The 25470-nt window shown below is 49.9% G+C and overlaps 6 protein-coding genes across 11 annotated transcripts; 3 read left to right on the top strand and 3 right to left on the bottom strand.

The window, feature by feature from the left end:
- Positions 1–80: 80 nt before the first annotated feature.
- Positions 81–2262, top strand: LOC6729896 (60S ribosomal protein L4). The gene is made up of 4 exons (XM_002105163.4): positions 81–236; positions 442–622; positions 687–1057; positions 1480–2262. The coding sequence occupies exons 1-4, from the start codon at positions 234–236 to the stop codon at positions 2128–2130; spliced, it is 1206 nt and encodes a 401-aa protein (XP_002105199.1). The 5' UTR covers positions 81–233; the 3' UTR covers positions 2131–2262.
- Positions 2263–2518: 256 nt separating this feature from the next.
- LOC6729898 (glycerol-3-phosphate acyltransferase 1, mitochondrial) lies at positions 2519–10190 on the top strand. 2 transcript variants are annotated; one of them, XM_002105164.4, is made up of 8 exons: positions 2519–3273; positions 6482–6599; positions 7219–7383; positions 7442–8436; positions 8525–8829; positions 8891–9228; positions 9293–9602; positions 9662–10190. In XM_002105164.4, the coding sequence occupies exons 1-8, from the start codon at positions 3161–3163 to the stop codon at positions 9868–9870; spliced, it is 2553 nt and encodes an 850-aa protein (XP_002105200.2). In that variant the 5' UTR covers positions 2519–3160; the 3' UTR covers positions 9871–10190. The 2 variants fall into 2 exon arrangements, with proteins under 2 accessions (XP_002105200.2, XP_016036652.1); XM_016177688.3 differs by lacking the exons at positions 2519–3273; positions 6482–6599 and adding an exon at positions 6962–7134.
- LOC27206426 (RING finger protein nenya) lies at positions 4660–5831 on the bottom strand. The gene has a single exon (XM_016174542.3). It carries the CDS (start codon positions 5429–5431, stop codon positions 4772–4774), a length of 660 nt encoding a protein of 219 aa, XP_016036653.1. The 5' UTR covers positions 5432–5831; the 3' UTR covers positions 4660–4771.
- On the bottom strand, positions 9853–15049 carry LOC6729900 (probable histone-lysine N-methyltransferase Mes-4). The gene is made up of 5 exons (XM_016174541.3): positions 14596–15049; positions 13248–14502; positions 10749–13179; positions 10562–10687; positions 9853–10503 (listed from the first exon to the last, which is right to left on the bottom strand). Exons 1-5 carry the CDS (start codon positions 14912–14914, stop codon positions 10372–10374), a joined length of 4263 nt encoding a protein of 1420 aa, XP_016036654.2. The 5' UTR covers positions 14915–15049; the 3' UTR covers positions 9853–10371.
- A 585-nt stretch (positions 15050–15634) lies between these two features.
- Positions 15635–19919, top strand: LOC6739785 (histone-lysine N-methyltransferase SETD1B). 5 transcript variants are annotated; one of them, XM_016172090.3, is made up of 5 exons: positions 15636–16111; positions 16170–16819; positions 16879–19269; positions 19572–19620; positions 19722–19919. In XM_016172090.3, the coding sequence occupies exons 1-4, from the start codon at positions 15888–15890 to the stop codon at positions 19577–19579; spliced, it is 3273 nt and encodes a 1090-aa protein (XP_016036658.1). In that variant the 5' UTR covers positions 15636–15887; the 3' UTR covers positions 19580–19620; positions 19722–19919. The 5 variants fall into 5 exon arrangements, with proteins under 5 accessions (XP_016036659.1, XP_016036658.1, XP_016036657.1 ...); XM_016172089.3 differs by having other exon boundaries at positions 19725–19919; XM_016172091.3 differs by lacking the exon at positions 19572–19620 and having other exon boundaries at positions 15635–16111.
- A 10-nt stretch (positions 19920–19929) lies between these two features.
- Positions 19930–25187, bottom strand: LOC6729902 (mitoferrin). The gene is made up of 6 exons (XM_002105168.4): positions 24309–25187; positions 22364–22452; positions 22178–22302; positions 21882–22117; positions 21652–21813; positions 19930–21511 (listed from the first exon to the last, which is right to left on the bottom strand). The coding sequence occupies exons 1-6, from the start codon at positions 24423–24425 to the stop codon at positions 21101–21103; spliced, it is 1140 nt and encodes a 379-aa protein (XP_002105204.1). The 5' UTR covers positions 24426–25187; the 3' UTR covers positions 19930–21100.
- Between the last annotated feature and the right edge of the window lie 283 nt (positions 25188–25470).

Here is a 25470-nt window from a genome sequence, read left to right on the forward strand (position 1 = left end):
ACCAAATCTTTTCTTACAGATAGAAAAATAGCTAAAAGTGTTGGACAGCGCCAAAGCAGCCCTGTTAGCGTGACACTTGCCGCTGTTAGCGAATGCAACCATGCGCCTGGAACGCGATTGGCGGCCATTTCCGGCAGCTCTCTTTCTTTCTTCGTTCTTCTTAATAAAAAGAGGACGGTATCTGCGTTTGCAGAATATATAGCACCTTTCATTGGGTTTGAAAATCAACGAAAATGGTGAGAAACGAAGCCCAAGGCACTCCGCAACCGCCGCAGACCCAAAAACATTGGATTTAACACACGAAACGACGCGAAAATAGTGCAAAAGTGTCGCCCTAACCTCCACGTGTTTGGAATGTGCGGCGATGGCGAAATGCGGTTGTTGTTTTTTGTGATGAGAGATGATCAGTGAACTAAACCCGAATACCATGTCAATTTTCAGAGCTTAGGCAACGCCAGGCCATTGGTCTCCGTGTACACGGAAAAGAACGAGCCAGCCAAGGGCAAGAACATCTGCCTGCCGGCAGTGTTCAAGGCGCCCATCCGTCCGGATGTGGTCAACGAGGTTCACCAGCTGCTCCGCCGCAACAACCGACAGGCCTACGCCGTCAGCGAGCTGGCTGGTGAGTAATCTGTGAATAACTCCGCTTTAGTGTGAGTCTAACCAATTTGAATTCCTGTTTGCAGGTCACCAGACCTCCGCCGAGTCCTGGGGTACCGGACGTGCTGTGGCCCGTATTCCCCGTGTGCGTGGTGGCGGTACCCACCGTTCCGGCCAGGGAGCCTTCGGCAACATGTGCCGTGGTGGACGCATGTTCGCCCCCACCAAGACCTTCCGTCGCTGGCACCGCAAGGTGAATGTCAACCAGCGTCGGTACGCCCTGGTGTCGGCCATCGCCGCCTCCGGAGTGCCCGCTCTGGTCCAGTCCAAGGGCCATGTCATCGACGGCGTCTCCGAGTTCCCCCTGGTCGTGTCCGATGAGGTGCAGAAGGTCCAGAAGACCAAGCAGGCTGTCATCTTCCTGCGTCGCCTGAAAATCTGGGCTGACATCCAGAAGGTGGGTAACCTTGTACACCTAAAAGGAACTCAATTCAAAGAATGTTAGGTCACTAAGTGAATGTTTATATACATTAACCTTGCGTCTATTACCTTCATCATTTTCATCCAACAAAACGTGGAATTGTGATGTTTAAATGGCTAGGTTGTAATTTTTTATTGGCTTCCTACTTTTCGGATGCTTTTTAGATCTTAAAACTCGGCAGCGTGCAAGCAACTGGCTACTCTACTGGTGGTCAGATGCTTGCAACGATCTCCTGCGTTGCCAGATAAAATGCTCTTCTTGGCGTTACGATTGAAATTTGATTCACGGCTTCCATCGTGGTAACGGAAGAGCAACAGCTGTTGTATTTAACTACTCAAATTCCCAAATTCCCGGAAAATACAGACTCATCATCAACTTTTTTCACATTCATTTCACAGGTGTACAAGTCGCAGCGCTTCCGTGCTGGCCGTGGTACCATGCGCGACCGTCGCCGCATCGCTCGCCGTGGTCCCCTGGTGGTCTACGACAAGGACGAGGGTCTGCGCCAGGCCTTCCGCAACATCCCCGGCATTGAGACCATCAACGTGGACAAGCTCAATCTGCTGAAGCTGGCCCCCGGCGGTCATGTCGGTCGCTTCGTCATCTGGACCGAGTCGGCTTTCGCCCGCCTGAACGATCTGTTCGGCACCTGGAAGAAGCCGTCCACCTTGAAGAAGGGCTACAACCTGCCCCAGCCCAAGATGGCCAACACCGACCTGTCGCGTCTGCTCAAGTCCGAGGAGATCCGCAAGGTGTTGCGCGATCCCCGCAAGCGTGTGTTCCGCAGCGTGCGCCGCCTGAACCCCCTGACCAACGTGCGCCAGCTGATCAAGCTGAACCCCTACGCCGAGGTCCTCAAGCGTCGTGCCGCCCTCGCCGCCGAGAAGCGCACCGTGGCCAAGGTGCTGGCCAAGGCCAAGAAGCAGAACGTCGACCTGGCCAAGTCGCACTTCGCCAATGTGGCCACCAAGGCTGCGGCCAATCGCGCCAAGCTGCTGGCCGCCCGCAAGAAGAAGGTCGCCGCCAAGAAGCCAGCGGCCAAGAAGTAAACTTACTTTCCCCCGAGTAGAGCTGACACACTTTTATATTATAATAAACCACAAAAGTTGTATGAATTTTATTCATAATACATAGAGTGCGCGACAGTAATGCTCATTAAACTCTTAGTCTTAGGCACATCATTCAGTTGGCTCTCTTTTTGGTCGTCTTGCCTGCCGCGCAGAGCGATCCCTTATCATTCTCCCGCTCGCGCTGATAACAGCGGCACGGCATCTGCATCTGTGGCGGCGGCTGTAGCTTTCGTTATCGCCCGTCGTGCTGCCGCCGATGGCGATGCCGATCTTGGTCTTCGTACACGTTCGCACATCCATGGGCCGCACATATACTTATTGTCACACGTTAATTGGCATTTAATTAAGCGTCGAGCGTCGTCGCCGCTCTTATTCCACTGCGAACGGTCGACTGGCGCGGTTCTGAGTGAACAGAATCCCTTTTGTGCGGCGAATAAAAGGCTGGGAAACAAAGGATATATATTTTTGATTCAATTAACCGATGTAATTTCGCGACGGCACCAAAGCATAGTAGGTAGCTGTCGGTAAACCGGTTCCAAGCCCACTTTATTATATAGCTTGCCAAAAAAAGTGTAGATGCTACTATCTCGCGCAAAATCTGAAAGCTCGGATCATACGATATTTTCTATGTGCGGGTCGCGACCGATGTCTGGTTATATTGGGTAGAACGCAATACCATATAGCCACCACCGATCGGCCAGGAGAGCGAGAGCGGCATCGGCATCCCGCAGAGAGAACGCTGGAGCGCTCCTCCACCATTTTTCATCAACAACATTTATATTTTTTTTGCCACCGCAGTAGATGGCAGTGCAGTAGTTGTGGCCGCTGCCACCAAAAGGGTCGCTCTCGCGTCTGATTAGTCGCGTTTAATCGTCGGGTTCGGTACGTTTCCGAGACCACTTCCGATCACTTGCCCGCCGGCTGATGCCGGAGCATCACCACTGACTGACTAGTAGCACTAGCGCGCGGTCCAGCCAGTCCAGGTCCAGGGCGCAGCATAATCATCATCATGTTGACGACCGTCCTGAACTTTGCCCAGCGCGTCGCCGAGATTTCTTTGCTCGGCGGCATCGAGATTGCATCAGTTGCCCTTATTGTCTACTACATATTCGCCAAGACGAGGTGAGTGCAAATGGGCGCAGATGGAAGCCAAATAAATCCCATAAGCCACCTATGCGTATATATCGCAAGTGTTTTGGTTGGTGTAGGTGCTGTGGGTAGTGTGTGTATCGCCCCCAACCTCCAAGTTCAAGTAATGCTGGCGAGTAAGAAGCGCCGTTATTTTTAGAGGCGCACTCGCAGGTTATCCAATGCATGCTAAATGAAGCACAGTGGCACCTGGCTACATAGGTCGCAAGTCCACAGCTCGAAAGTTTCCCCCTAGTTTCATTGGGTTTTCACTTCTTATCGTCATGGGCTGTTGTTTTGGCTTAAACTTTTACGGTCTAGATTAGTTTAATTGCATATTAATGTCATGAAAAGATGGATTGCACTCCTCAAAGTTCAAAGATCCAGTTTATGAACAACAACAATGTATCAAATCAATTATTTTTATATTTTCTATAGATTAGTGCACATATATATATGATTTCGATTAGCTGATAAAATATTTCTTTAAACAAAGGTTAGATGAGATAAAGAACTGATATTTTAAGCTTTCTCCGATGATTTTACTTATAGTTCTATAATCAATAACGAACACACTGATAATAAACTTTCGTGATAAGAAATACTTTGTATTCCCATTGTTTTAAACAAAATCAAGTTATTTCCATCGGTGCGATGAAACGAACTTGCAGTTAAAGGTATGCAAACATAGTTGTTTTCTTTGTCGAGGCTCCACTGTAGCTATGTTTTGTTTTGGTTTCGAGCGCACAACAGGTGGTTGCTCCATTGGCCATGACTCACAATGCCCCTTTGTCCAGTTGGCCCTCCGTAGAATGCAAATTGCTAGGCTTCCGCCTATCGTCCACGTGCTAACTGGCACTGGGGAGGCTGCCCTGGGTCATTGGTCACCGATTGACGTCACCCGGGCGTCAATAGTGTTGTTTGCTCCGGCACAAACACTTTCTCCCGCCCCCAGCAGCTCCCCTCCCTCCTGCCGCCCACTGCCCATCGAGTACTCTCTTTGCGAGGCGCAATTGGCGATGGTGCACTCGCAGTGATAACCAACGAATCCCCCACCCACATTTCGCCCGCAAATCATTCTTGGCAACAATTATCGGAACGATTGTCGCTGTTAAATTCGTACCCAATTATCTGATTAAGATTGCACAATGCCTATTCTCGCAATCTCGCTGGATTTCGACCAGCTTGGGGGCCACAAAGAAAGCGTGGCATTCATCTCGTATCGGTGGGCAATAAAAGTAAAGTAATAATCCAAAGTGGGGATCCACTTGTCCTAGACCTCTAAAAAGAAGAAATTTTCCACAGCTCGAGATGATTGTGAAGTCCACTCTAAGATTAGCGAAAAGATTGCTGATACTGGATTTAAATTTATGCTGATGATCTCTGCTTAAAGTTCTCCTGGAACCTATTTTGATATTACTTACACTATAATGGTTAAACATTGATCTTAATATTCTAGTCGTAGTTAAGGAAAACTTGTGGAAAGATGTGATTATATTTGAAAATCTTTGATATTCCCGTTGAAGGTTTTCTTGTCGGATCGGTGGGTTTCGTCCTCTTCAAGGCAATCCATGTCCGAGTCCAGGCAGAACGTCGTCATGTGCTCATCCGACTGGGTATTATCCGATGTGGTCACAGAGGGTGTCCTGGGCCGCAGGCGACGTGCCTGGTTACTCCAGGGCTTCTCATCTCCCGTGGCGTGTGGCCACTTCTTGAGACCCTCCTCCTCGTGGTACTTTATGTAGGCGCGAAGTTCAGCGATCCGTTCCTTCTCCTTTTGGATCTGCTGGTTGAACTGCGCCTCCATCTTGCAGAAGCCCTTTAGGCGGCTCTCGTTCTTCTCGTGCTCCTGCATCTGGCGATAGAATCCCAGGTTGTCCGATGCCCGCTGGTCGGCCTGAAACTTGCTGATCTTGCGGTAGAGCTGCTGGAATCGAAGCGGATCCTCAAAGTAGTGGGCCACGTTTGCAGGCAAGTTTCTGTCGATCGGAATTGCTCGCAGATCCCGCTTGCACAATGGGCACTTCTTTTCTGTCGAGGATTCGCTCAGACAGGAGGCGCACAGGACGTGTTGGCACTGGGTCATGTGGAAGACCATCGATGGCTCGACGTTGCGGCGTCGATAGCACTTGTTGCAGTGAATTCGAAACATTCGAAAAACCAATTGTTTTTATTTGCAAACTAAGAGTTTGTTGAACTTTATTCAGCTGCTTTGGAGCGTCTTTAATCTAACGGGTTTTATCCTTTCCAGTCTGGCCACTCCGGTGGCTGCGTGTCTGGCAGCACTGGCCCCTAATTTAAATGCAGTGAACACTCTTTATAATGAACTTATTGCTTTGAAAGGCGCAGGAAATACAGACTTCTTTGTTTCATTGTTTAGTTTTGGCATCATAACTATACGAATTTGGCTTTCGATTCCAAAATTCAATAAATTTCCTTTTTTAAGCGTATAAATGGTGGAATTCGTTTAAGTATTCTCTTTACAATCGAGTAAGTCGTCTAATCAAGAAAAGGTTTCGTGACAAAATAATTCAGCGTAAACAGATTGGGGTATATAAAAACTTGATGAGAGGAAAACGTGCTTTTTAACGTAATGCGAACGTAAAAGCGGCAGCTGATGTAATTATTTTTGATTTAATTAGGCATACGTCTGGTTTTGATAGTTGAAGTATGGTTTCAAGTTCACCAAAAGATTAAGAGCCCGTTAACCACTCCCTTTATTGTTCAAATAAGTTAGAATTATATTTGGAATTCTAAATATTCGTCATATAGAATTTAAGAAACATATTTAAAAAAAACAGTAGCGAACAAATGTTTAGCCTCTGAACATGTCAGCTGATTTTAAAGCGAATATGATGATACTATTGTATGTATAAAAACCATACAAAGCACGCTCAAAGTTCAGTTCTGCGCCATATTTTATGAACAACTAAACACTTATCAATAGCGGCACTACTCAAAAACATACACGACTTTCCGTATAAATATATATACCCGCTGATGACTGCGTTGGGCTAATGAACCCTGGCGAAGTTGGACTGTAGACCGCTCAAGTAGCCGAATAATAATCGAAGAGGTGTTGTGTTGTTAATTGCGTGCTCCTGATTTGATTGCAGCACCACCCGCGTTGGTGCTACTTTATTTTATTTATTGATAATGATTGATTGTAACGCCATCCCTACTCATCCGATTACGATTGCAGGGCACCGGTAATCATCGCTGGCCTGTTTCCCAATCTGAATCTGAGCTACCGGACGAGCTACCTCAGCAAGATCAACACCATACGCAGCGATCTCCTGGTCACTTTGCGATCATCCAATGTAAGTTTCCCCGCCTATCAAGCACCCATCCTCCATTAAAGTTAACCCCACCACGTAGTACACGCCGTGACGCAATTGCAGGGAGTGTCTAGTATCGCAGATAAGCAAACATTTCCACTCAATGAATTGTAAATACCGTATCCGTATTGCAATTCAGTCAAAGTCCGCAGAGTGATTAATATATTTGGCAAAAAATTAACTTAAAAACATTTATTTACCATCATAACATTGATTCTTAAAATTTTAAATTACAAATACAAAATTTTCTAGCTAAATTTAAATGTTCAAAAAAAAGGTTTTTTCAAAAGTTTGCACTATTTTAAATTAAATACTCGTGGCGTTGCCACCTCATCCTGCCAATCGATAACAGTCCTGAAAGCTGAGCAGGACCTATCGGCCGTCGATTTCCTGCAAAAAAAGCCGGGCGCATGGAAATGCGTAAATTCTAAACTTACAATTTGAAAGTGCTGTAGAACAGTAGAATCTCTTGGCTATAATGCCCCTGGAGGAGTTTCACGCTCGCGGCTGGTTCGAGGTACCAATTGACCCGCCCGCATGACGTCTATATGTACGCTAGTTGCATCACAATCACACAATTGTTCCGATCGTTTCATTGCAGGAGCCCAAGACGCAGAACTCGGTGGCTCATGGCATTGGGACGCAGAATATGTTAGAGCTGACCCCGCATTCGGGTCAGAAGCCTTTTAAGAAGCTGTTCGACTGGGGCGTGCTCTTCCCATATGTTGCCCAGGTGGTGCGCAGCGAGAAGTTCGAGTACCGACAGGTGGGTGACCCCTTAAAGCTCATTAAACATGTACTCACCTTGAAATGCATCCCCTTAGGTCACCGAGATCGTGCACAACGATGCTGTACTGAAGCATGCCATTAAACAGGCCGCCGAGCAGACGCTACGGGAGCAGAGATACGCTAAAAATGGTCACCGTCTGCTCACGCGCAGTGCTAGTGGAGATCAGGAGGCGCAGGAGGAGGAGGACGAGAAGAGGGGCATATCCTATCAGGCCATTCTGCGTAAGCAGGAGCAGCGCGCCATTAGCATACTGAAGGACATGGGCTCCACTCTGAACAATGGCCTGTTGGCCTTCACTTCCTGGATCCTGTACAAGTTGCTGCCCTGCTTCCTCTCCGGCGTCGTTACGAACACGAAGCAGATCGAGATGCTCAAAACAGCCACAGAGCGTTCGCCGGGCACTCCGCTGATCTTTGTGCCGCTGCATCGCAGCCATTTGGACTACATCATGGTCACATGGATACTCACGAACAACGATATACGCAGTCCGCTGGTAGCCGCTGGCAACAACCTGCAAATTCCGGTCTTTGGTGGGCTCCTACGTGGTTTGGGTGCTTTCTTCATCAAACGCAAGATTGATCCTGTGGAGGGGAAGAAGGACGTGCTCTATCGCGCTGCTCTACACCTGTATCTGACCCACGCCTTGAAGCAGGGCCACAACGTCGAGTTCTTCATCGAGGGCGGACGAACGCGCACTGGCAAGCCGTGCATGCCAAAGGGCGGCATACTCTCTGTGATTGTGAACGCCTTCATGGACGGCAGCATACCGGACGCACTGCTGGTACCAGTTTCCGTGAACTACGAGCGCCTCGTCGACGGGAACTTTGTGCGCGAACAGAAGGGCGAGAAGAAGATACCCGAGTCATTCGGCAAGGCCATTTCGGGCATTTGGAAGGCCCTGAAATCGAACTACGGCCTCATGCGCATCGACTTTAACGAGCCCTACTCGATACGTGAGCTGGTCAATTCGTACAACAAGATAGCCCGAGAGGATGGAAACATTGCCAAGGTCTACAAGCCATCTGCCAGGTAGGCTGCCGAAGATGATTTGATATGCTTCTTGTGTGATTGAATATGGTTCGGAATATTAATATATATATATACTCTTTTATGACAGGGTACTACAGCACAATCAGTCCACCTCCTCCTTGTACGGCACCGATGTTGTGTGCGAGGAGCACCGCAATCTCATCGAAAGCATCTCGCGCCAGGTGGTCTTTGACTGCGCCGCAGCCACCTCTGTGATGTCCACCAATGCGATAGCCTTTTTGCTGCTCACCCGCTTTAGGAACGGTGCCGAGGAGCAGATTCTGTCGGAGGCTCTGGACGACTTGCGAAACTCGTTGTCGGGCTGCAAGGACATCGGTTTTTCCGGGGAATCCTCGCAGATTGTGGCATATGCCTGTGACCTACTCGGCTCAGGTAGGCCGACCGTCGTTTTTTCTCCTCTGACATCCTGGCTAATTTAGTTTTAATTGTTTAGGTCTTGTGACTCGCACTCGGGATGAGAACGGGCGTTTGGTGATTAAGCCTGTGAATTCAGTGGAAAGCTTTATTGAGCTGGCATACTACTCAAACATGCTGACACCGCACTTTGCCCTCAGCTCGATACTGCTGACCACCTTCCACTCACTGCTTCCGGAAACGGAGAATAAGAAAGACGCCGCCGTGTCGCGCAAAAAGCTGATAGACACCGCGCTGGAAAACTGCCAGATCTATCGCTACGAATTTATTCTGAACAAACCGACGCAGGTGCTGGAGAATTTGCTGTACCAGCAGTTGGACGACCTCTTAATTAGTGGTTGCGTTTTGACCGAAGAGGTAGCGTATATTAAACTTCGCCTTTCTTGCCATTTGAGTATAATCTAATTTCAATGCTCCATAGCTGCACGACGATTTGCCGAATGGCGTTGAGGGCAGGCGCTTGGCCAACGCCCTGGCCGACTGCCTGGACGAGGACGACTACGACGACGTGCGCGCTGGCGAGGCGGATGAGCCCAAGCTGCTTTTCGCCAGCGAAACCCCGGCGCAGCAGCGCTACATTTGCGAGGTGCTGGCGCCCTTCGCCTGGACGTATGTGACGGTGGCGCAGTCCCTGCAAATACTGCACAAGAACTCCATGCTGGAGTCTGAATTTATTAGCTTTGTGATCAACGATCTGAGCAGCAAGGTCAAGCGCGGCAGCTGCATCTATGGTAAGTGGCGCTTTGTGCATCAATAGTTACACCTAATGCAACCCCAAACTCACTTTCAGCCGAAAGCATATCAACCGACTCCGTGCGCAACTGCCTGAAGCTGTTGGAGAAATGGTCTGTGATCGAGGTGTGCAACCAGCAGGGCATGCGCCTGATCTCACTCAACACGCTCTACGAGATGTCTCGTGAGTCGCTCAACTCGATCGTGAAGAAGATCGACGCAATTGTACCAAAATTCAACTCGGGCTACTTCAGTGTAACGCCTTAACAATGGGCGCTCGCTTTATTTTTGGCACTCATGTTTTATCCTTGTATAGTGCATATCCACTTAAGTTTAAAGTGCGTACTCCTAGATCTTAGACTTAGCTATGTCTAGTTTTATAGTCATACGAGTTTATATATGCCAAAGTGCTAGCTTTACTGTAACTAAGCGACAAACAGTGAAATATGAACAAATTTCTAATGTATAATTTAAAAACCTTTTCTATATGCGGCCTCTGTGCGGCAGGACAAACGAAAACAATATCAACTATACTGAACTGATTGATTAAACTTCATAACTTTATAATAGAACGTCTTACAAAATAATCGTCTCACTTTATTTTCACAACATCCATCTGCGCAGCGCAATCTCCACTAGATTGTCTCTAAAAAACATACGTCATAACTTTTCGGAAATAAATACATGTGGTGAGAGTTAAAAATATTCCTTCATAATACAACAAAAATGTAATGTTAAAAAATGTTCTTCCTATCTAATTGGCATCCATTACTCGTCCTTCGCATCCATTGGCTCATCGTCCGCACTTATGTGTTTCACCTTGGGAGTCTTCTTGGGCTTCACATGGATACGAACGGTGGGAGCTTTTGCCCGTCGCATCTGCTTCAACTTGGCATGGGCCTTTAAAAGGAGAATAGGTTTATAACTCCATAAATTGGGTGTTTCTTGAACAGCTCACCTTAACTGCATCATCCTTGAGTTTGCCGCCGATCTCGCCGGAACAGCGCTTTGCTCCGCAGAAGCAGGCCTTCTTGCTGTTGTTCATTAAGTCGTCCCACAAGTAGTTGAAGGTGAGCTCCGTGTTCTGAAAAGGGCAGTTTTATCAGTTATACCATCACCATGTGGTCAGTGCCACTTGAACGTACCACTGGAATGTCTTTGATTGCAAATATGCCCACACGATGGATGCAATTGACGGTCCACTTCTGGGTCTCGCAGTTGGGCTCGCACGAATGGTTCATGAAGCGAGCCAAGTTGCCCTTCGGTCCCGCATCGATTATGAAGTCCTTTTCCACGCCCAAGAAGTAGTAGTTCTCGTCGCGATCCCGCTGCTTCTGCTCCATGCGCCGCTGGAACTCGGCATGATTGATCACCTCGCCCACGTACTCGATGACAAAGTCGCCCGCGGCTATGGGCTCACGGTTGACGAGCCCAAATCCCCGCTCGTTCATGTAGACCACCTCCAGACGTGGCGACTTGCGTTGCTCAAACATTCGATTCTCGCAAAGACTGCCAGCCTTGCAGTAATCCGGATTGCATTCATTGAACAGCATGCGGTTGAGGCAGCCAGCCTCCGGGCCACAGGGATGCTCGTCCACCGGCAGGCAGTTACAAGTACTCAAATCCTCTAGATTCTGCGAGAATCGCAACGGTGGCACCGCCTTGTTGGTCTTGATTTTCACATATGGAGGCGGATGGAGCTTAATACCACTCTGGCGTCCCATGGCCTGTTCCTGCCGGCGGGCTTTGATGATCGTAAGAAAGCGCGAAGCCTCTTCCACGCCGGTGGTGTAGTTGCGAAACAGCTGCGACTTGGTCTTATGTCCATCGCCCGTATCCCCCTCGATGTAAAGGTAAACGCGACGTCTTGAAATCCAGCCATGATCGTGTGTGCCAAAGAATCGCACCACAAAGTCATTCTCGCCGTGAGCCTTCTTAAGTATATTGCTGGGCACCTCAGTGGGCGGCAGGATGATGGCCGGCCACCAGCGGAAGTTGTTGAACTTCGCCCACACTATCTCGCCATAGAGCGGCAGACGACCGCTCTCGCACTCCTCGCAGATGTAGTTCTCGTTGGTCTTGATGGGAATATTCCGGCAGTGGGCGTGCACAGCAATGGGGCACGTTTCGCAGCATACCAATTCGCCGCCTTTGACGCAGATGTAGCACCACAGAACATTGACGTGGGCATCGGCCTTGGCGATGTTGTGCCGCGGACAGATTATGTTGGTGGCGTTGAGCATCTGGGTGCCGGCTGGAATGCAATGCGAGTCCTGGTGATAGGTGGCCGGGCAGCGAACGCACTTGGCCAGTTTGGAGCTGCCCAGCTGCTGGAACTTGCCGCTGGGATCGTTGGAGACGCATGTGTGGCACACGTGCCGTGGGCAACGCGCCGAATGTTTGCTGCGGCTCGCCTGCGGCCAATATTTGCAGCAACTCGTGTGAAACCGCTTGCCACACACAGGCTGGCTGCATGTCAGGAGCTTATCTTCGATTGGCGTGTGCGATGGTGCATCCTCCTTCCGGGGAGTGCTGGGAACAGCTGGCGATTCAACTTGGTGGCAAATGACACAGCCTTCCGGTTCGCCCATATTGCACTCATGGCACACCAGTGAGGTACCAACGGCAACAACCTCCTTGGCGTCGGCTGTTACATGCTCCTCATCGGGACTGGGAGATTTCGATGTGGGTGAAATGACCAGAGCCTTTCGACTGCCTATTTTGGGCATCGGAGCTCCTGTCTCCTTTCGTTCCAGGCAGTCGGCATGCAGCCAGCTCGAGCAGGTGCGCGAGCAGCGCACAAGATCGGATCCCGCCTGGTAACAATATTTGCATATGGGATCGCGGCTAAGCCCACGGAAGAGATACTTGCTGTCCAGCTGCAAGATGTCTTCAATTACTTCTTCGATGGGCCGGTTGACGGGCTTCTTGGACTTCGGCGCCTCGGAAAGGCGACGATCTGGCTCCGATGGCGCGGGCGTTGTACTTGGTGTCACTACAGGAGTCATGCTACGGCGCACCATCAAGGTCATAAGGCGATTCGAGAGTCGCTTGACAGTGCCAACACCGCTGCCACGACCAACCACCGACGAGCCCAAAGGCTCGTCAATTTCCCCGCCTAACAAGTCGCGCTCTAGCTCGCGCAACTGGAGTTGCTTCAGGGCCCAGATATTGCTGACCACGGAGACCAGAAGACTCTCCACTTTTTCATCTGACCGGTTCATCATTACATATTCCATGATGGCAGAAAAGAGCTGTCTGAACTCGGGATTCTCAGAAACGGAGCTGTCCACAGTTGTTATGGTCTGTGAAAGAATTTCCGCCAAGCTGTTGCTACCAGTATCCGCTTCGGTGCCATTGCTCAGTTTGCGGCGCTTGGCCCGCTTTTCGTTCTTCCTCTTTATGGGGGAGAAGGCCGGACTAAAGGGCGACTCCGAGCGTTCTCGCTTCACGGCCAGCAACTGTGTGCCTTGCTTGTTGTGCAGGTTGTCCGTGGAGTCGTACAGGCTGCTGCCCACGTCAGAAGTGTCCTGCATCATATACTTGGTACGGTTACGTTTTTGTCTATTGGGAGTGCTGAAAAGTTAAACCATATTGATTGTATTCACTGTGATAATAGGGAAAGCGAGGTTTGATCTACTTACACAACGTTCTCGTACGTCTGGTAGAATTTTTCGAGGCGATCGGAGTACGGGATCTGGGTCATAGCTTGCGCCTCCTCGATGGCCTGTCGCCAGATGACAACCTTTGTCCGCTTGGGCACCATCTGACGGTACTTGGCGCTCTTCGGTCCATGCTTGATTCGCACTTCCTCGCGCATATCTTCGAAAGCCTTCAGTCCGACAAAGGTCAGCAGATTCTCCGGCTTAATCCAGTTGCGGCGTCCGTTGTCGGCGAAGAAGCGCACATGTACTTGAATGGGAACGTTGGCGTTGTCAAGGGATGAGCGCTGAGTATGGCTCGGCATGTTGCCCACAATCTGGCCAAGCGGATCCGGACACACCATGCAGGGCCAGAAGCAGTACGAGAAGACCTTGCCCCAAAACAGATCACCAGCTTGGTAGATGGGCCATCCGGGATCAGTGACTATGGACAGGCCTTTGGCGCTATCGATGCTCACAGAGGAGGGGGATTTGATGGATGTGGCGAGCGCCGTGGAGCTCAAGTCGGGTGGAGATTTCAGATCCACCTCCGTGGAGGAGGTACTTTTTTCCAGTTCTTTCGGCTCTTCAGTGATAACCATGGAAGTGCTCTCTACTGGATTCCTAACTATATCTAAGCTGATAGTATCCTCTTGCTTTATATGAACATCTACGGCTGCTTTGTGCTCAGCCTCAGTCTCTGGTTTAATGGAGATCGCGGTAGTTTCAGCCACCTGATTTGGGGCTTCTTCTGCTGCCTGGTCAACTTCCTCATCTATTGGCTCCGTTTTCACTGACTTTTCGTCAACCCCTTGCTGGTTTTCCTCCTCCAGTTCGAGGGGCACTTTCGCCTTCGACACTCTCTTAATTTTGCGCTTTACGTGCTTGCGAACGAGTGGCCGTATGACCAGGTCCTCGGAGCCCGTCTCGAAACCGGTGCTGTTGGGCGAACTGGCGCCGTTCTTGATTAGCAGCTTTTCGATAGGGCTCATGTAGGTCTTGCTGAGCAGCTGATTAGCGCTATCGTCTCCACCACCTCCTCCTCCTCCTCCCCCGGGGGTCCTTGGTGACGCATTATCATGGGCCAGGGTCTCGCCAGCACTGCTGTTGTTGTTCAGTGCCGCCGCTTGATTAACGCGTCGCCTCGTCGTGCGCATTGTGTCATCGGAATCGGAAAGCGGCGTGGGTGAGTTGGCATTGGCATAGCCAATATATTTGGGGCTCAGCGCCGACTGCAAGTTGATAAGATCTCGTTTCCCTAAAGCAGCACACACAGGCGCACACACAAAAGCAGATATATTAGCATATGGACGGCATAAGGCGGGGTATATTTCGCCATTGTTACACTCACTGTTCACCATGGACACACGCTGTTGTTGCTTTTTTTGGACTGGCGTCTGCTGCTGACTCTCCAGGTCGCACTCCTCCATAGCGGGCTCTGCGCCGTTCTGGCCGGAGTCTTGGCCGGGCTTGTCCAGCAGTCGAACCGGAGTACTGTTGTTGGTGTCCATCGGAATTTCAACATCATCGCCTTCGGTGGCCGCCGACTCGTCGTTGCCCGCAGCCACTTCGTCGGTGGCGGCCAGGGAATCGGACGCGGAGTTGCACAGCACATTGCCGTGGGCAGCGTCGCCCTCGATCTCGGAGTGCGCGTCCGTGCTCAGCTTCATTCTGCGGTCCAGTTTAATCGCGCTCTCGTCAATTAAACACTACCGTTAACTCGACAATTTCCAAGAACACAGAGGCTTCGCTTGCGCCAAAACCTCGATTGCAACCGTGGGCATCGCGGTAGCTATCGATCCATCGATACGATCGCTAAAAGGCGTTCCCTATCGATTACACTTAGCAAAGACTCACACCGTTATGCACAGTGTGATGATGTTTTGTTTTACTTACAGTTTAGTTATATAAATAATAATATTCTCTTATAATAATTTTTAGATTAAATCATAAACAAATCAATTATTTATGTACATACACTTTCAAAAACCTATAAAGTACGCCGCGGGGTGGTTATTCACTCGCTCTTAGGCATCTCATGCTTTCCAATACAAATTCCTATTCCTTTTATATGAATTTCTTGTAAAGGTTTCTTGGCCACGACTGCGATACTACTCCGGCCAGGGAACTTTGTTACAGATATTTTTTATAATAGTAATTCGGAGTAAACAGATACTCTCATGCATTGTTGTTTTCCAAAACTAAATATTTTAACTTCAATTTAATTAACTTCCACCTTATCGAAAACAACGTGAATACCTGAATTATTTTACATCAATATGAACATTTAAGTTCTTAATGTATAGCTGATTAAATGCAACTTGGCTTCAAAGATAAAAACTAAGTTGCACACATATTACTACACCTTATTATCATTTCATTCATAACTCAAGTAAAAATGTATCTGTATCTGCAACTCGTCAAAACTGGCTAGTAAAACTGAGAAGTTGGCATAGCTACCGCTCACGCACGACGCCGAATCCAATCAGGGCGAAACTCACGTGGGACGGCCATCCCTAGCGTAAACATATGTACATACATGTAAACGCATGTAAAGACAAACTCGACGTTTATCCTGGATTTCCTCGACACTCACGGGTGTCGCGGCAAGCAACAGCACACGAATAGCAAGGGCCAAGGGGCATGGACGACTTTATCAAGACACTGATTGCCGAGGTGAAGTCGCAGGGCGTCTTCGACGAATTCCGCTTCAACTGCTGCCTGGCGGACGTGGACACGAAGCCCGCCTACCAGAATGTGCGCACCCAGGTGGAGACGGCGGTCAACGATTTCCTGGCCAAGCAGCAATGGACGCCCGAGACCAACAAGGTCCAGCTGCGAGAGAGGCTGCGCAAGCACCTTATGGAGTGAGTATGCTTCTGGCGGGGCTTGGGTAACCTGGGGTAATCACATCGACTGTTTCAGCTCCGATGTCCTGGACAAGGGAGTGGACCAAATCGTGGACCAGGTGGTCAATCCCAAGGTGGCCACCATATTCGAGCCAAAGATCGAGAGCATTGTCTACAAGTACCTGGGCATCACACCACCTGCGCGACCCTCTATGCTGTCAGCTCCGCCTTTGCCGCCATTTGGTGGCCACTTGAACGGCAGCAGCCTGCTCAATGTGGAGACCACGGCTGGCCTGCTGCCCACGGACCTGGAGCAAATAAGTCCGGACTCCGATCGGGCTACCGTCAAGTCGGAGTCGAGGGACGACGAACTTCCGCCCGGTGTAGACGACGAGGACACTTCGCCCTCCTACGAGCTAGTGCGCGAGCGGAAAACACTTGCCATCAAAGAGGAGCTGAACAACGTCTCGTTGAACAACTCGGATTCGGTGAACGGCGTCTCACAGGCGTCGCAACTCTCGCAGGTGTCCAGTGACAGCCGCCTGACCATCGCGTCGTCCGCGGAGTCCATGGCAGCTCACAACAGTGGGGAGCCAGAGAACATTTGCGAGGAGGCGCAAATGCCAAAGTTCAGCGAAAACTCTTGGGATGCTAGTGCGGGTACAGGCCGAAGTGGAGGTCGACAGCTCCACTTCGACATCAAACAGGATGCCATTACCTTCGAAGGTGGGTTTGCCGGGCGCCACGAAGGCTTATTTAACTTCTACGATTTCTTTTTCGTGCAGGTACTGAGCGAAAGAACTCTGTGTCGGAGGAGACCACTAGCACAGGCCTCCAAATTCTTTCCATCGAGGATGAGATCATGTCGGAGGTGAAGGCGAACATAGACGACGCCAACAATGCCAGTATTGAGTCTATTGCAACGGAGACTGTACAAGTGCCAGCACCGCCACAAGTTGATCCGCCTCCTCCTCCGCCGCCAGCCTCGCCAAAAGTAGATCCTCCTCCGCCGGCACCACCAGCAGTTGAGTCGCCGCCAGGGCCCCAACCACCAGCGTCACCTCATTTCGATCCACCTCCTCCACCAGCACCACATGCAGTCGAGCCACCTCCTCCACCACCACCACCAACTGTTGAGCCACCGCCACCACCAGCACCACCAGTTGAGCCACCGCCACCACCACCACCAGCACCACCTACAGTTGAACCACCACCACCACCAGCACCACCTAAAGTTCAACCACCTCCTCCGCCGGCACCAGCTGAAGTTGAACCACCTCCTCCACCGGCACCAGCTGAAGTTGAACCACCTCCTCCTCCAGCACCACCGAAAGTCGAGCTTCCTCCTCCGCCAGCCCCACCAAAAGCTGAGCCACCTTCAACGCCCCGAAGGGCGGAAGGTAGTAATGGATCCATCACAGAGCTGGTCGCGACACCCAAAGAGACGGAAACTCGGGATAAACTACACAATGCATACACGGAAGTCAAAGAAGATGAGCAACCAGCAACAACTGATGACAAGCATGATAAACCCCCAGAGCTTGGACTGGACGCACCGAAAGACGCTGTTAGCACAGCGTCTGAGTCCACGGCGTCGCCAGCATCCACGTCCTCGCAATCAAAGAGCCATTCGAAGTCTAAGGACAAGGAAAAGGATCGGCGACACCACAGCCACTCAGATGACAAACAGCGGCGAAGGAGCAGAGATCGGGACCGCGATCGTAGTCGCGACAAATCCCACAGCAAGCATTCCTCGAGTTCCAGCTCGAAGCACTCCTCGTCGAACTCCTCCAGCTCGAAACATAAGAGTAGCAGCTCCAAGAACGATAAGAGCTCCTCAAGTTCATCTAGCCGGAGTAATCGGGACTCGTCCTCATCCAAGCGCTCGGGAACCACTTCTTCATCACGCCACGAATCCTCCTCACACAAAAAACACAAGTCCAGTTCGTCGTCCTCGCGATCGGAACGAGATAAAGACAGGGAGAAGGACAAGGAAAGGGAGAAGGACAGTCAAAGTCGCAGCCACCACAGCAGTAGCAGTTCCTCGTCGTCGTCGAGGAGGAAAGATCACGACCGGGGCCGCGATCGTGACCGCAACAAATCGAACAATTCTGGGAGTGCGGAGAACAAGGCGATCCACGATGACCACAGCGAGAGCAAAGAAAAGTATAAGCAGCGTCGTGGTTCCGACTCAAACGACGAGGGGAAGCCTCCCAGTTCTGGTGGTCCGGCCAAGAACTCTCAGCCAGAGGATTCAGCAGCTCCAGTGAAATCAGATGCGCCCGTGGAGAATGGTAACGGCACGAATGGAAACTCCAACGGCAGCACCAATGGTGCTTGCGACAGTGCCAGCGGCGTTGTCATCGTGAGCGACATCCTGCAGCAATCGACGAGCAGTTTTGTTGAACTGATCGCTAGATCCCAATCACATGACAGAGCGGAGAGCAGTAAGCCTGAACCCGAAGATATTGACGGAAAAGAGGCGGATAATCAGCCGGAAAAACCGGAATTGGAGGCGAGGCAAGACGAGTGTGCTTCGCAGAATGAAGTGCCAACTGTAGAACCTCAAACCTCAGCTGACTCCGTTCCTGATTTGCCAGCCAAGGAAAGCATGGATACATTGGAGGACGAAAAAGTGGAGACCAATGTCGAAGAGAATAAGCCAGAAGAGGAGAGCAAACCGGAAAATCCTCCCGAAGAGTGCGTCGACGAACCTGCTCAAGTCGGAGATGTGGAGGATCCACCGAAAGATGCTGACAAACCCGCCACACCAGTCCCAATCTCGAATGAGCAAAGCGACGAATTTAGTGCCGACTTTGTGACCCACTTCGAGGAAAACACAGACGAGTTTAGGACGCGTCTGCAGCTCATCAACCAACTGATAGAGGATCGAAAGAATTTGCTAAACAGGTTAAGTGAGGATGGATCACAGGAGGAGGCAGTGGATATACGTGCTCTGCGACGCAGCCTATCCAAGCGAAGACGGAGCAGCATGCAGGAGCAGCATCGAGTGGAGCGGGAGACGACACCGCCGCAGCCAAGAAGTCCGAGCAGCAGCAGCACCGCCGGCAGTCCGGCAAAGAGACTGCGACGGGAGGAGCCCAAGTCATCGCCAACGCCATCTGACGCCAGCATAAACTCGAAGGAGAACGAGGCATTGGAGAAGCAGGAGCATGGTGCGTACTGTATCATTGCTAAGTTTCATTTGGTGTAGCATGTGTTCCTGGAATCTCTCATTTGCTAACCCTCGCAATGGGTGGATCGATGCAACTGAATTGTCCTATGTCTTAACGTTTAGAAAATCAAGTATAAATTGAGAATAAAGTCTATAATTAACACCAATCGATCCACCCAAGCGACTGTGATCTACATACATCTCTGTTCTCATGCTCATCCTCAATGTTCTTCTTTACCGCCTCTATTTTCTCCTCCACACGCATATCCACATTCTTTGTTAACTAATATACAAAATACGTAGCTGTATGAAGCCACCACTAGTAGTCCTATCCAAACCGAAATGGAGCTGGGTAAGCGGTTCCCGCGCGATTCTCTGTCCTTTGCCCGCCGATTGTTGATGCTCCCAGCGATTCCCGTGAATGCGTGTGACTAAAGTGCTTGTTTTTATCAGCAGACGCCCTGTCCGCCAGGCGACTCAGCAAGAAGCTCTGCCAGCAGCAGCGGTACACCAACGATGATCTCTACAAGCCCCGTCCAATCCTGTCGCAGCGCTCTCGTCGCCGGGGCCTGGACTCCATCCTCTAGCCAACGGACCACCTGTTATCGGAAACAATAAAAGGCAATTGTTGTTAATGCATTTGACATAAAACAAGTGTTCGTTTCTTTCATCCGTTTAATGGGCCGTTTCGCTTGCCAATGGTTTTGCTTCCGCTTGTTTTTTCGTTTGAATTCTTTAACAATAAAATTTTTATTTTAGCGCTACACCTCAAAGTTTAATAATCGCCGGTGCAGCATATCCATATATATTATGCATATATATAAACAAAAATAACAGTGAACGTAATATGATGCATTATTGTATATTCTGGGCGATCCACTAGCCTCGATCCCCGACACTCAACTGCGTCTGCTACTCAAGGATGTGGAACTCTAGCACTGAGACGAGGATAATGTGTGATGATGGGTCGAAACAGTCGAGTGCGTGGAGCAAGGACAATGGACATAGCTAGGCTACGGCTCTACATGGGGCTGGCTAGTTATAGGACCGGGTGTAGATTATGGGGGAGACGTAGTTCTCTGGGAGCTGTATCTGCTGTATCTGCTGCTGTTCCTTATATTTTGTAACATCTCAGTTTGAAGATTTCGGGTGTAATTTGATTACAAATTATTGAATTTCCTTCTTCCGCGCGCGCGTGTGCTTTACATTTTTGCTCTTGATTACTTTACAACGATCAACATAAATATATGTGTGTATATGCGTATATCATTTGAAAATTGTTTAAAAAAAATATATATATAAATGTTGTAAATCAAAGATTGTAATACATAGGTAATAGTATTTTACAAGAAGGTTCTCTCATTTCGAAGTAACATAGATACAGTATCATCATTAGCATATACTTTTAACAAGAATTTCGCACATTGCCTAAAACTGTCATAGTGTGTGTAGGTGTGGGTGTAGGTGTGGGGTGTGTGTGTTTGCGTGTTGTGTGTGAGAGCGAGAGTTTTGTGCAGAACAACAACTACGATTTAACCTCCGACTATGGAGTGATAAAACTCTCTCACCGACTCCTCGCAGAGTATTCATACAAGCAGCTGGGTCCGGGCGGGCCGGCAGTGGGGCAGTGGCCAGGCGGTGGTTTGGCGGAACGGCAGGCGTTTCGAACACCGTGTCGCCCCGCCTGCCCATGTGGCCGCTGCCCTGGATCCACTCCAGCCATCATCCCATTCCCTACCGCCAACTAATAGCTACGCTTAGGTTTAGCTGTCGCTGCTGCTGCAAACGTTTCGAACGCGGGCCCCGCTCGCGGCCACGCCCACCGGCGACGCCTACGTGCTGAAGCCCCTCTCGTAGGGACTCTTCACGTCCGTGTGCCGCGTGTGCAGATTGATTGTTGGCCCGGCGGGCCGCGTCGACAGCTCGCACACCGTCTTGATGGCACCGGAGGCATTGACCGAGGTCGGAGCAGAGTGCAGGGTGGCCGTGGTGTCCTTCTCCTTCGCCGCCTCGCGCTCCTGATCGATCTGCTCCTCATCCGTGGTCCTTGGCAGCACGTAGTCCGCTTTGCGGGGCTCCGAGCTGCCCGTAATTGACGATTTGTACTGATCAGCGTCCAGGCCGCACAGGTAGAACTTGAAGAACTCGTACGTCGACCAGCAGATGGCCGTGGCGGGCATGGAGTACAGAACGCGGGCAGTCGTGCCCCTAAAGAAGCCCAATGGACCGGCCATGTGGTAGATCTACGAGAGGGCAAAGAGCAATAAGTATGGGGTTTCATTCAACGCGAGTCGAAGCTGCTGTGAACTATGACCTTTGTCAGCCAATTATAAATCGTAAAGTTCACTAGCAGTTTCTTAAGTGCACATAGCACCATATTTACCTTTCGACTGGCCTCGATCATGCCGCGCGTCAGTCCAGTCTCCTGAGTATTCAGTAGCGTCTTGATCACGTCCAGGGGCGTGGTTACAGCCGCCGCACACGCACCGGCTGCTGCACCCGCTGCCATGTGCACTGGTGGATTGTATTTCCGTTCCAGATTCAACTGCCGTGCACACGACCATTATCAGGGTATCAGTTACTGAAAGGATGTGTTCGTTGGGGCGTACTTACTTTGTTCTGGAAAAACTCGTATGTGGTAAAATGTATTGTCTGATATGGTAGGTTCATGACCAGCTGCGTGCCGTATGCCCGGTAGAAGGCCTTGAAGCCCTCCCTCTTGTAGATATCCCGCACGCAGGATACCACCGATGTGTAGGGCGAGTTGTACATCTGCATCCGCTGCTTGATCACATCCGTGGGACTAGAAATGGCGTCGTGTATGAGAGTGGCCACCGCTCCCGAAATCACTGCAACGATCACACGCTTGATTAGTAGTCCTTCGGTGCAGGAGAACTTGAAAACCTTACCGTAGTTGAGGTTTCTCACCGATGTGAACTTGGCCGTGAGCTCCTTGGTCATCTCGTAGGCGGCGAAGTACAGCGAGTGCGCTGGTCCAGCACCCAGCACCACGGCGCTGGCTCCCCGAATGGGTCTGCAAGTCGACGGTTACAGTGATTACTCCGTATGATATACACTTGGCTGGCAGCACTCACCTCAACAGGCCCTCACGCGTGATCATGTTCCGAAGGGTTGACACTATGTTCATGTTTTGTGTGGGCGGTGAAAGACTCTGCATTCGCGTCTATAAGTGGGCAATAATGGAACGTTTAAAATAATTGCATATATATTTACATTGTGCATTTCACAATGGCAGTGCTTGTTGTTTAATTTACTCTGTGTTTGTCCTAGATTAAACTGGTTAAAGTGGTGCGTCAGGGCTACTAACTTTGCCTCTGATAATACATCAAAAAACGCAGATTAAGTCGAGGGAAGTTAGCCGCATAGACTCGTTGCTAGCTATTCTTTTGCAAGTCATGGTTACTCATGATATGCAATACAGTGCCCAATACAATTGTGGGGGATATCCAATGTTCATTTCACTGGCTGACTTTGTCAAGACCTCAGAACGTGCTCTCATCATGATTTGTGATTCAGAACCGATGGGTGTGATGGTGGTTTCCGAAACTATTTCAATCTGGCAGTCGCCGAGAATCGAATTGTGCAATGTGGCAGCGAAGAGGGGAACTAATTGTTCAGAATGAGCATAGATCATCAAATGAAAGTTTTGCGAATTTAGTTTTGTTTATGGGATTGTCGAGATAAGGGCTATAATCTGTACACAACAGCAGGGACTAATAACCGATATCAGTGGAATATACAAATATATAATTGCGTGCTTCCCGGCAAAACTTTCGCTGATTTACAAGCCAGTCACTCGGGGCCTACAGATTTGCATTTGCCCACGTATTTAACGATTGCACATACATATATTGTATCTGTTCATACTTAATTGTACTTATTTAAAGGCGTGCCTGTCGAGCACACAAGTTGGAATTATATCTGGGAGCAGAGAGCAGCATCCATATTGTAAATTACGAAGGCGCTGGCTTTGCGATGCAGATAAGATTCGCTGGAACACGGCGCAACTGCATTTATCTATCCGCCGGCTGGCTGCTGCTGCTATCAATAACAAGTCAACAAGGCAATCCAAGGTGAAAAGTAGCCCCTCGAGTGCGGGGGAAACCTAATTAAAGGGTGCTCTGCGACGAACTGATAGAAGTTTCCATTGCATAAAAGCCCGATAGAGCTGCGTTCGAAGAGATGGCGGAGCCAAAATGATTCATTCATCCCGATAATGTGCTGTGTGTGTGCTGTGTGATAAGAAAGCATAGTGATAGGTAATTATTGCATACTAGCGGCTTCAATTGGTGTCCAATTGGGTTTTCCGCTCTCTGGCTTTCAAAACTTCACGAAATTAGCTCGTCAAACGGACTGTGTCCAGAATCTAAATTATAACGATGACGCCGGGAATCCCGACCAGGCTTTAGACTGGCAACCAACTGCCTGCCGGCTGTCACTTGCGCGATTGACACATGTGGCCACGAAAATCAATAAGTGCTCGAGCCACCAGCAGGCCAGCCAGCCAGCCAGCCAGCTGAGTGAAATACAACGAAACAAGAATCGGTCAATAATAGGTATTGAATGCGTGGTGTACATATGCACATATTTACATATATAAGCATATATATACTTGCGGCGAACGTCATTACGAGGTGGACATTTGCATATGCTTAAGTGGCGAACCTGTGCACTTGGTTGGCCCTACCGAATTTTCGGGAGAACGATGAGAACGCTCCGCCGATAAGAGCTAGTCCATTTACTGTGGCTAATCTTATCGCGGAAGCATAAACCAATGGAACGTGCTACGATAAGCGCACCGAGTGGCTATGTGGCTGTGTAGCTATGTGTGGCTATACCACACCGAGCTCTTAATGAGGAACGCAACTCTTGGTTGCACTCGAGACGTGGGCAATTACATCACGATTATGCCAAAGCAGCGGCGGCACACACAAAATTCCGATTGATAGTGAGGTTAGGTCGTGTTATGTTCATGCCGCTGCTCCTCCGATTACCAGGCGGCCATGCAGTCACTCTCACCTTGACGGAGTCCAGCGGATACATGACCACATGCTCCAGCACGCCCGCAATTGCGCCCGCCGTCATATTGACACCCACACTGGTGGTGGGCAACGATTCGTAGTCGTCGATGTTCATGGTGGATCCGATCCGTTGCCGTCGCTTTCGGGTGTTGAGGCTGCTGGTGAGGCTGCACTATCGACTGTGCTGTGTGCTAATGCTGTGGTTGTGCCCTTGCAGTCGCTGCTCCTCTTACGACAACCTGCTAATCCGGACCAGTTCTGCCAAGTTGCTGTTGCAGTTGCAGTTGCCGATGCAGAGCCGCTTTCTCCGCTGGGACCGGGTCGCTCCGGCTGGCGAGGATCGGCGTTGGTTAGCGGGCAACTTTTCGCCGGCGTATGTCGGGCACTTTTGGTGCAATTTTGTTGTATAACACGGATAACACGACGATTCACGGACTCACGGACGCACGGGCGGGTGTTTTTCGGGGGGTGGTGCTGCTGGCGGCGGCGGCGGCGGTGCTGCAGAGTGTACGCGTGAGGTGGTCTTATGCGAAACTGCTAATTGACACTGCTGTTGCACGACTAGCATACAGACGACATAGAGACGATTCCCCGATTCAACGATTCACGCGAGGAAGCGATTTCTGGTTTGGTTGCCCGCGGCTGAGCTGCTGCTGCTGGAGTGGCGGCTGCGGGTCGGTTGTTTTGTGGAGTTATACGAGTCGGTTGTAGGCGGATTGTGGCCGAAACGGAATTTTGGCTGGGTCGGTGTTTGGCAACTCACGCAAATGTTGAATGATTACAGCGAATCATTAAATTTCGCCCAATAAACAAGCCTCGTGCCCAGAGTGACCGCAGCGGGAACGTCGCAAAATACCAAAATGGCTACCGTGAAAATACCAGTCAAAGTCCACCCACATGTGGGTGCGAACCTTAACGCCGTGGCAAATTAAAATACCACCATTAAAATATTTAACTTAACTTTGTAAAATAAATCGATCGCTACAAAATCATATGTTATATATAATAGAACGAAATGGAATTCCTCGATCTTTGTTAGGTATTTATATTTTATTTCAATTCATATTTATTTCATGAATGCTATATCAATAAGTTCTCAGTTATCAATTTTGGTAGCTTAAAAATTTTATATACACAAAGTTGTTGCGCAATTGACCGAA

The sequence above is a fragment of the Drosophila simulans genome, chromosome 3R, assembly GCF_016746395.2.
Source record: "Drosophila simulans strain w501 chromosome 3R, Prin_Dsim_3.1, whole genome shotgun sequence".
NCBI lineage: Eukaryota > Metazoa > Arthropoda > Insecta > Diptera > Drosophilidae > Drosophila > Drosophila simulans.

Coding starts and splice junctions, on each gene's coding strand:
- LOC6729896 (XM_002105163.4), top strand. Junction 623..686: donor CGCCGTCAGCGAGCTGGCTG/GTGAGTAATCTG, acceptor TCCTGTTTGCAG/GTCACCAGACCTCCGCCGAG. Junction 1,058..1,479: donor TCTGGGCTGACATCCAGAAG/GTGGGTAACCTT, acceptor TTCATTTCACAG/GTGTACAAGTCGCAGCGCTT.
- LOC6729898 (XM_002105164.4), top strand. CDS start 3,161: ATGTTGACGACCGTCCTGAACTTTGCCCAGCGCGTCGCCGAGATTTCT. Junction 3,274..6,481: donor TACATATTCGCCAAGACGAG/GTGAGTGCAAAT, acceptor TTACGATTGCAG/GGCACCGGTAATCATCGCTG. Junction 6,600..7,218: donor TCACTTTGCGATCATCCAAT/GTAAGTTTCCCC, acceptor GTTTCATTGCAG/GAGCCCAAGACGCAGAACTC.
- LOC27206426 (XM_016174542.3), bottom strand. CDS start 5,431: ATGTTTCGAATTCACTGCAACAAGTGCTATCGACGCCGCAACGTCGAG.
- LOC6729900 (XM_016174541.3), bottom strand. CDS start 14,914: ATGAAGCTGAGCACGGACGCGCACTCCGAGATCGAGGGCGACGCTGCC. Junction 13,180..13,247: donor CAGACGTACGAGAACGTTGT/GTAAGTAGATCA, acceptor TTAACTTTTCAG/CACTCCCAATAGACAAAAAC. Junction 10,688..10,748: donor CAATCAAAGACATTCCAGTG/GTACGTTCAAGT, acceptor TGCCCTTTTCAG/AACACGGAGCTCACCTTCAA.
- LOC6739785 (XM_016172091.3), top strand. CDS start 15,888: ATGGACGACTTTATCAAGACACTGATTGCCGAGGTGAAGTCGCAGGGC. Junction 16,112..16,169: donor CTGCGCAAGCACCTTATGGA/GTGAGTATGCTT, acceptor CGACTGTTTCAG/CTCCGATGTCCTGGACAAGG. Junction 16,820..16,878: donor GGATGCCATTACCTTCGAAG/GTGGGTTTGCCG, acceptor TTTTTCGTGCAG/GTACTGAGCGAAAGAACTCT.
- LOC6729902 (XM_002105168.4), bottom strand. CDS start 24,425: ATGAACATCGACGACTACGAATCGTTGCCCACCACCAGTGTGGGTGTC. Junction 22,303..22,363: donor ACGCGTGAGGGCCTGTTGAG/GTGAGTGCTGCC, acceptor GTCGACTTGCAG/ACCCATTCGGGGAGCCAGCG. Junction 22,118..22,177: donor GGTGAGAAACCTCAACTACG/GTAAGGTTTTCA, acceptor TGATCGTTGCAG/TGATTTCGGGAGCGGTGGCC.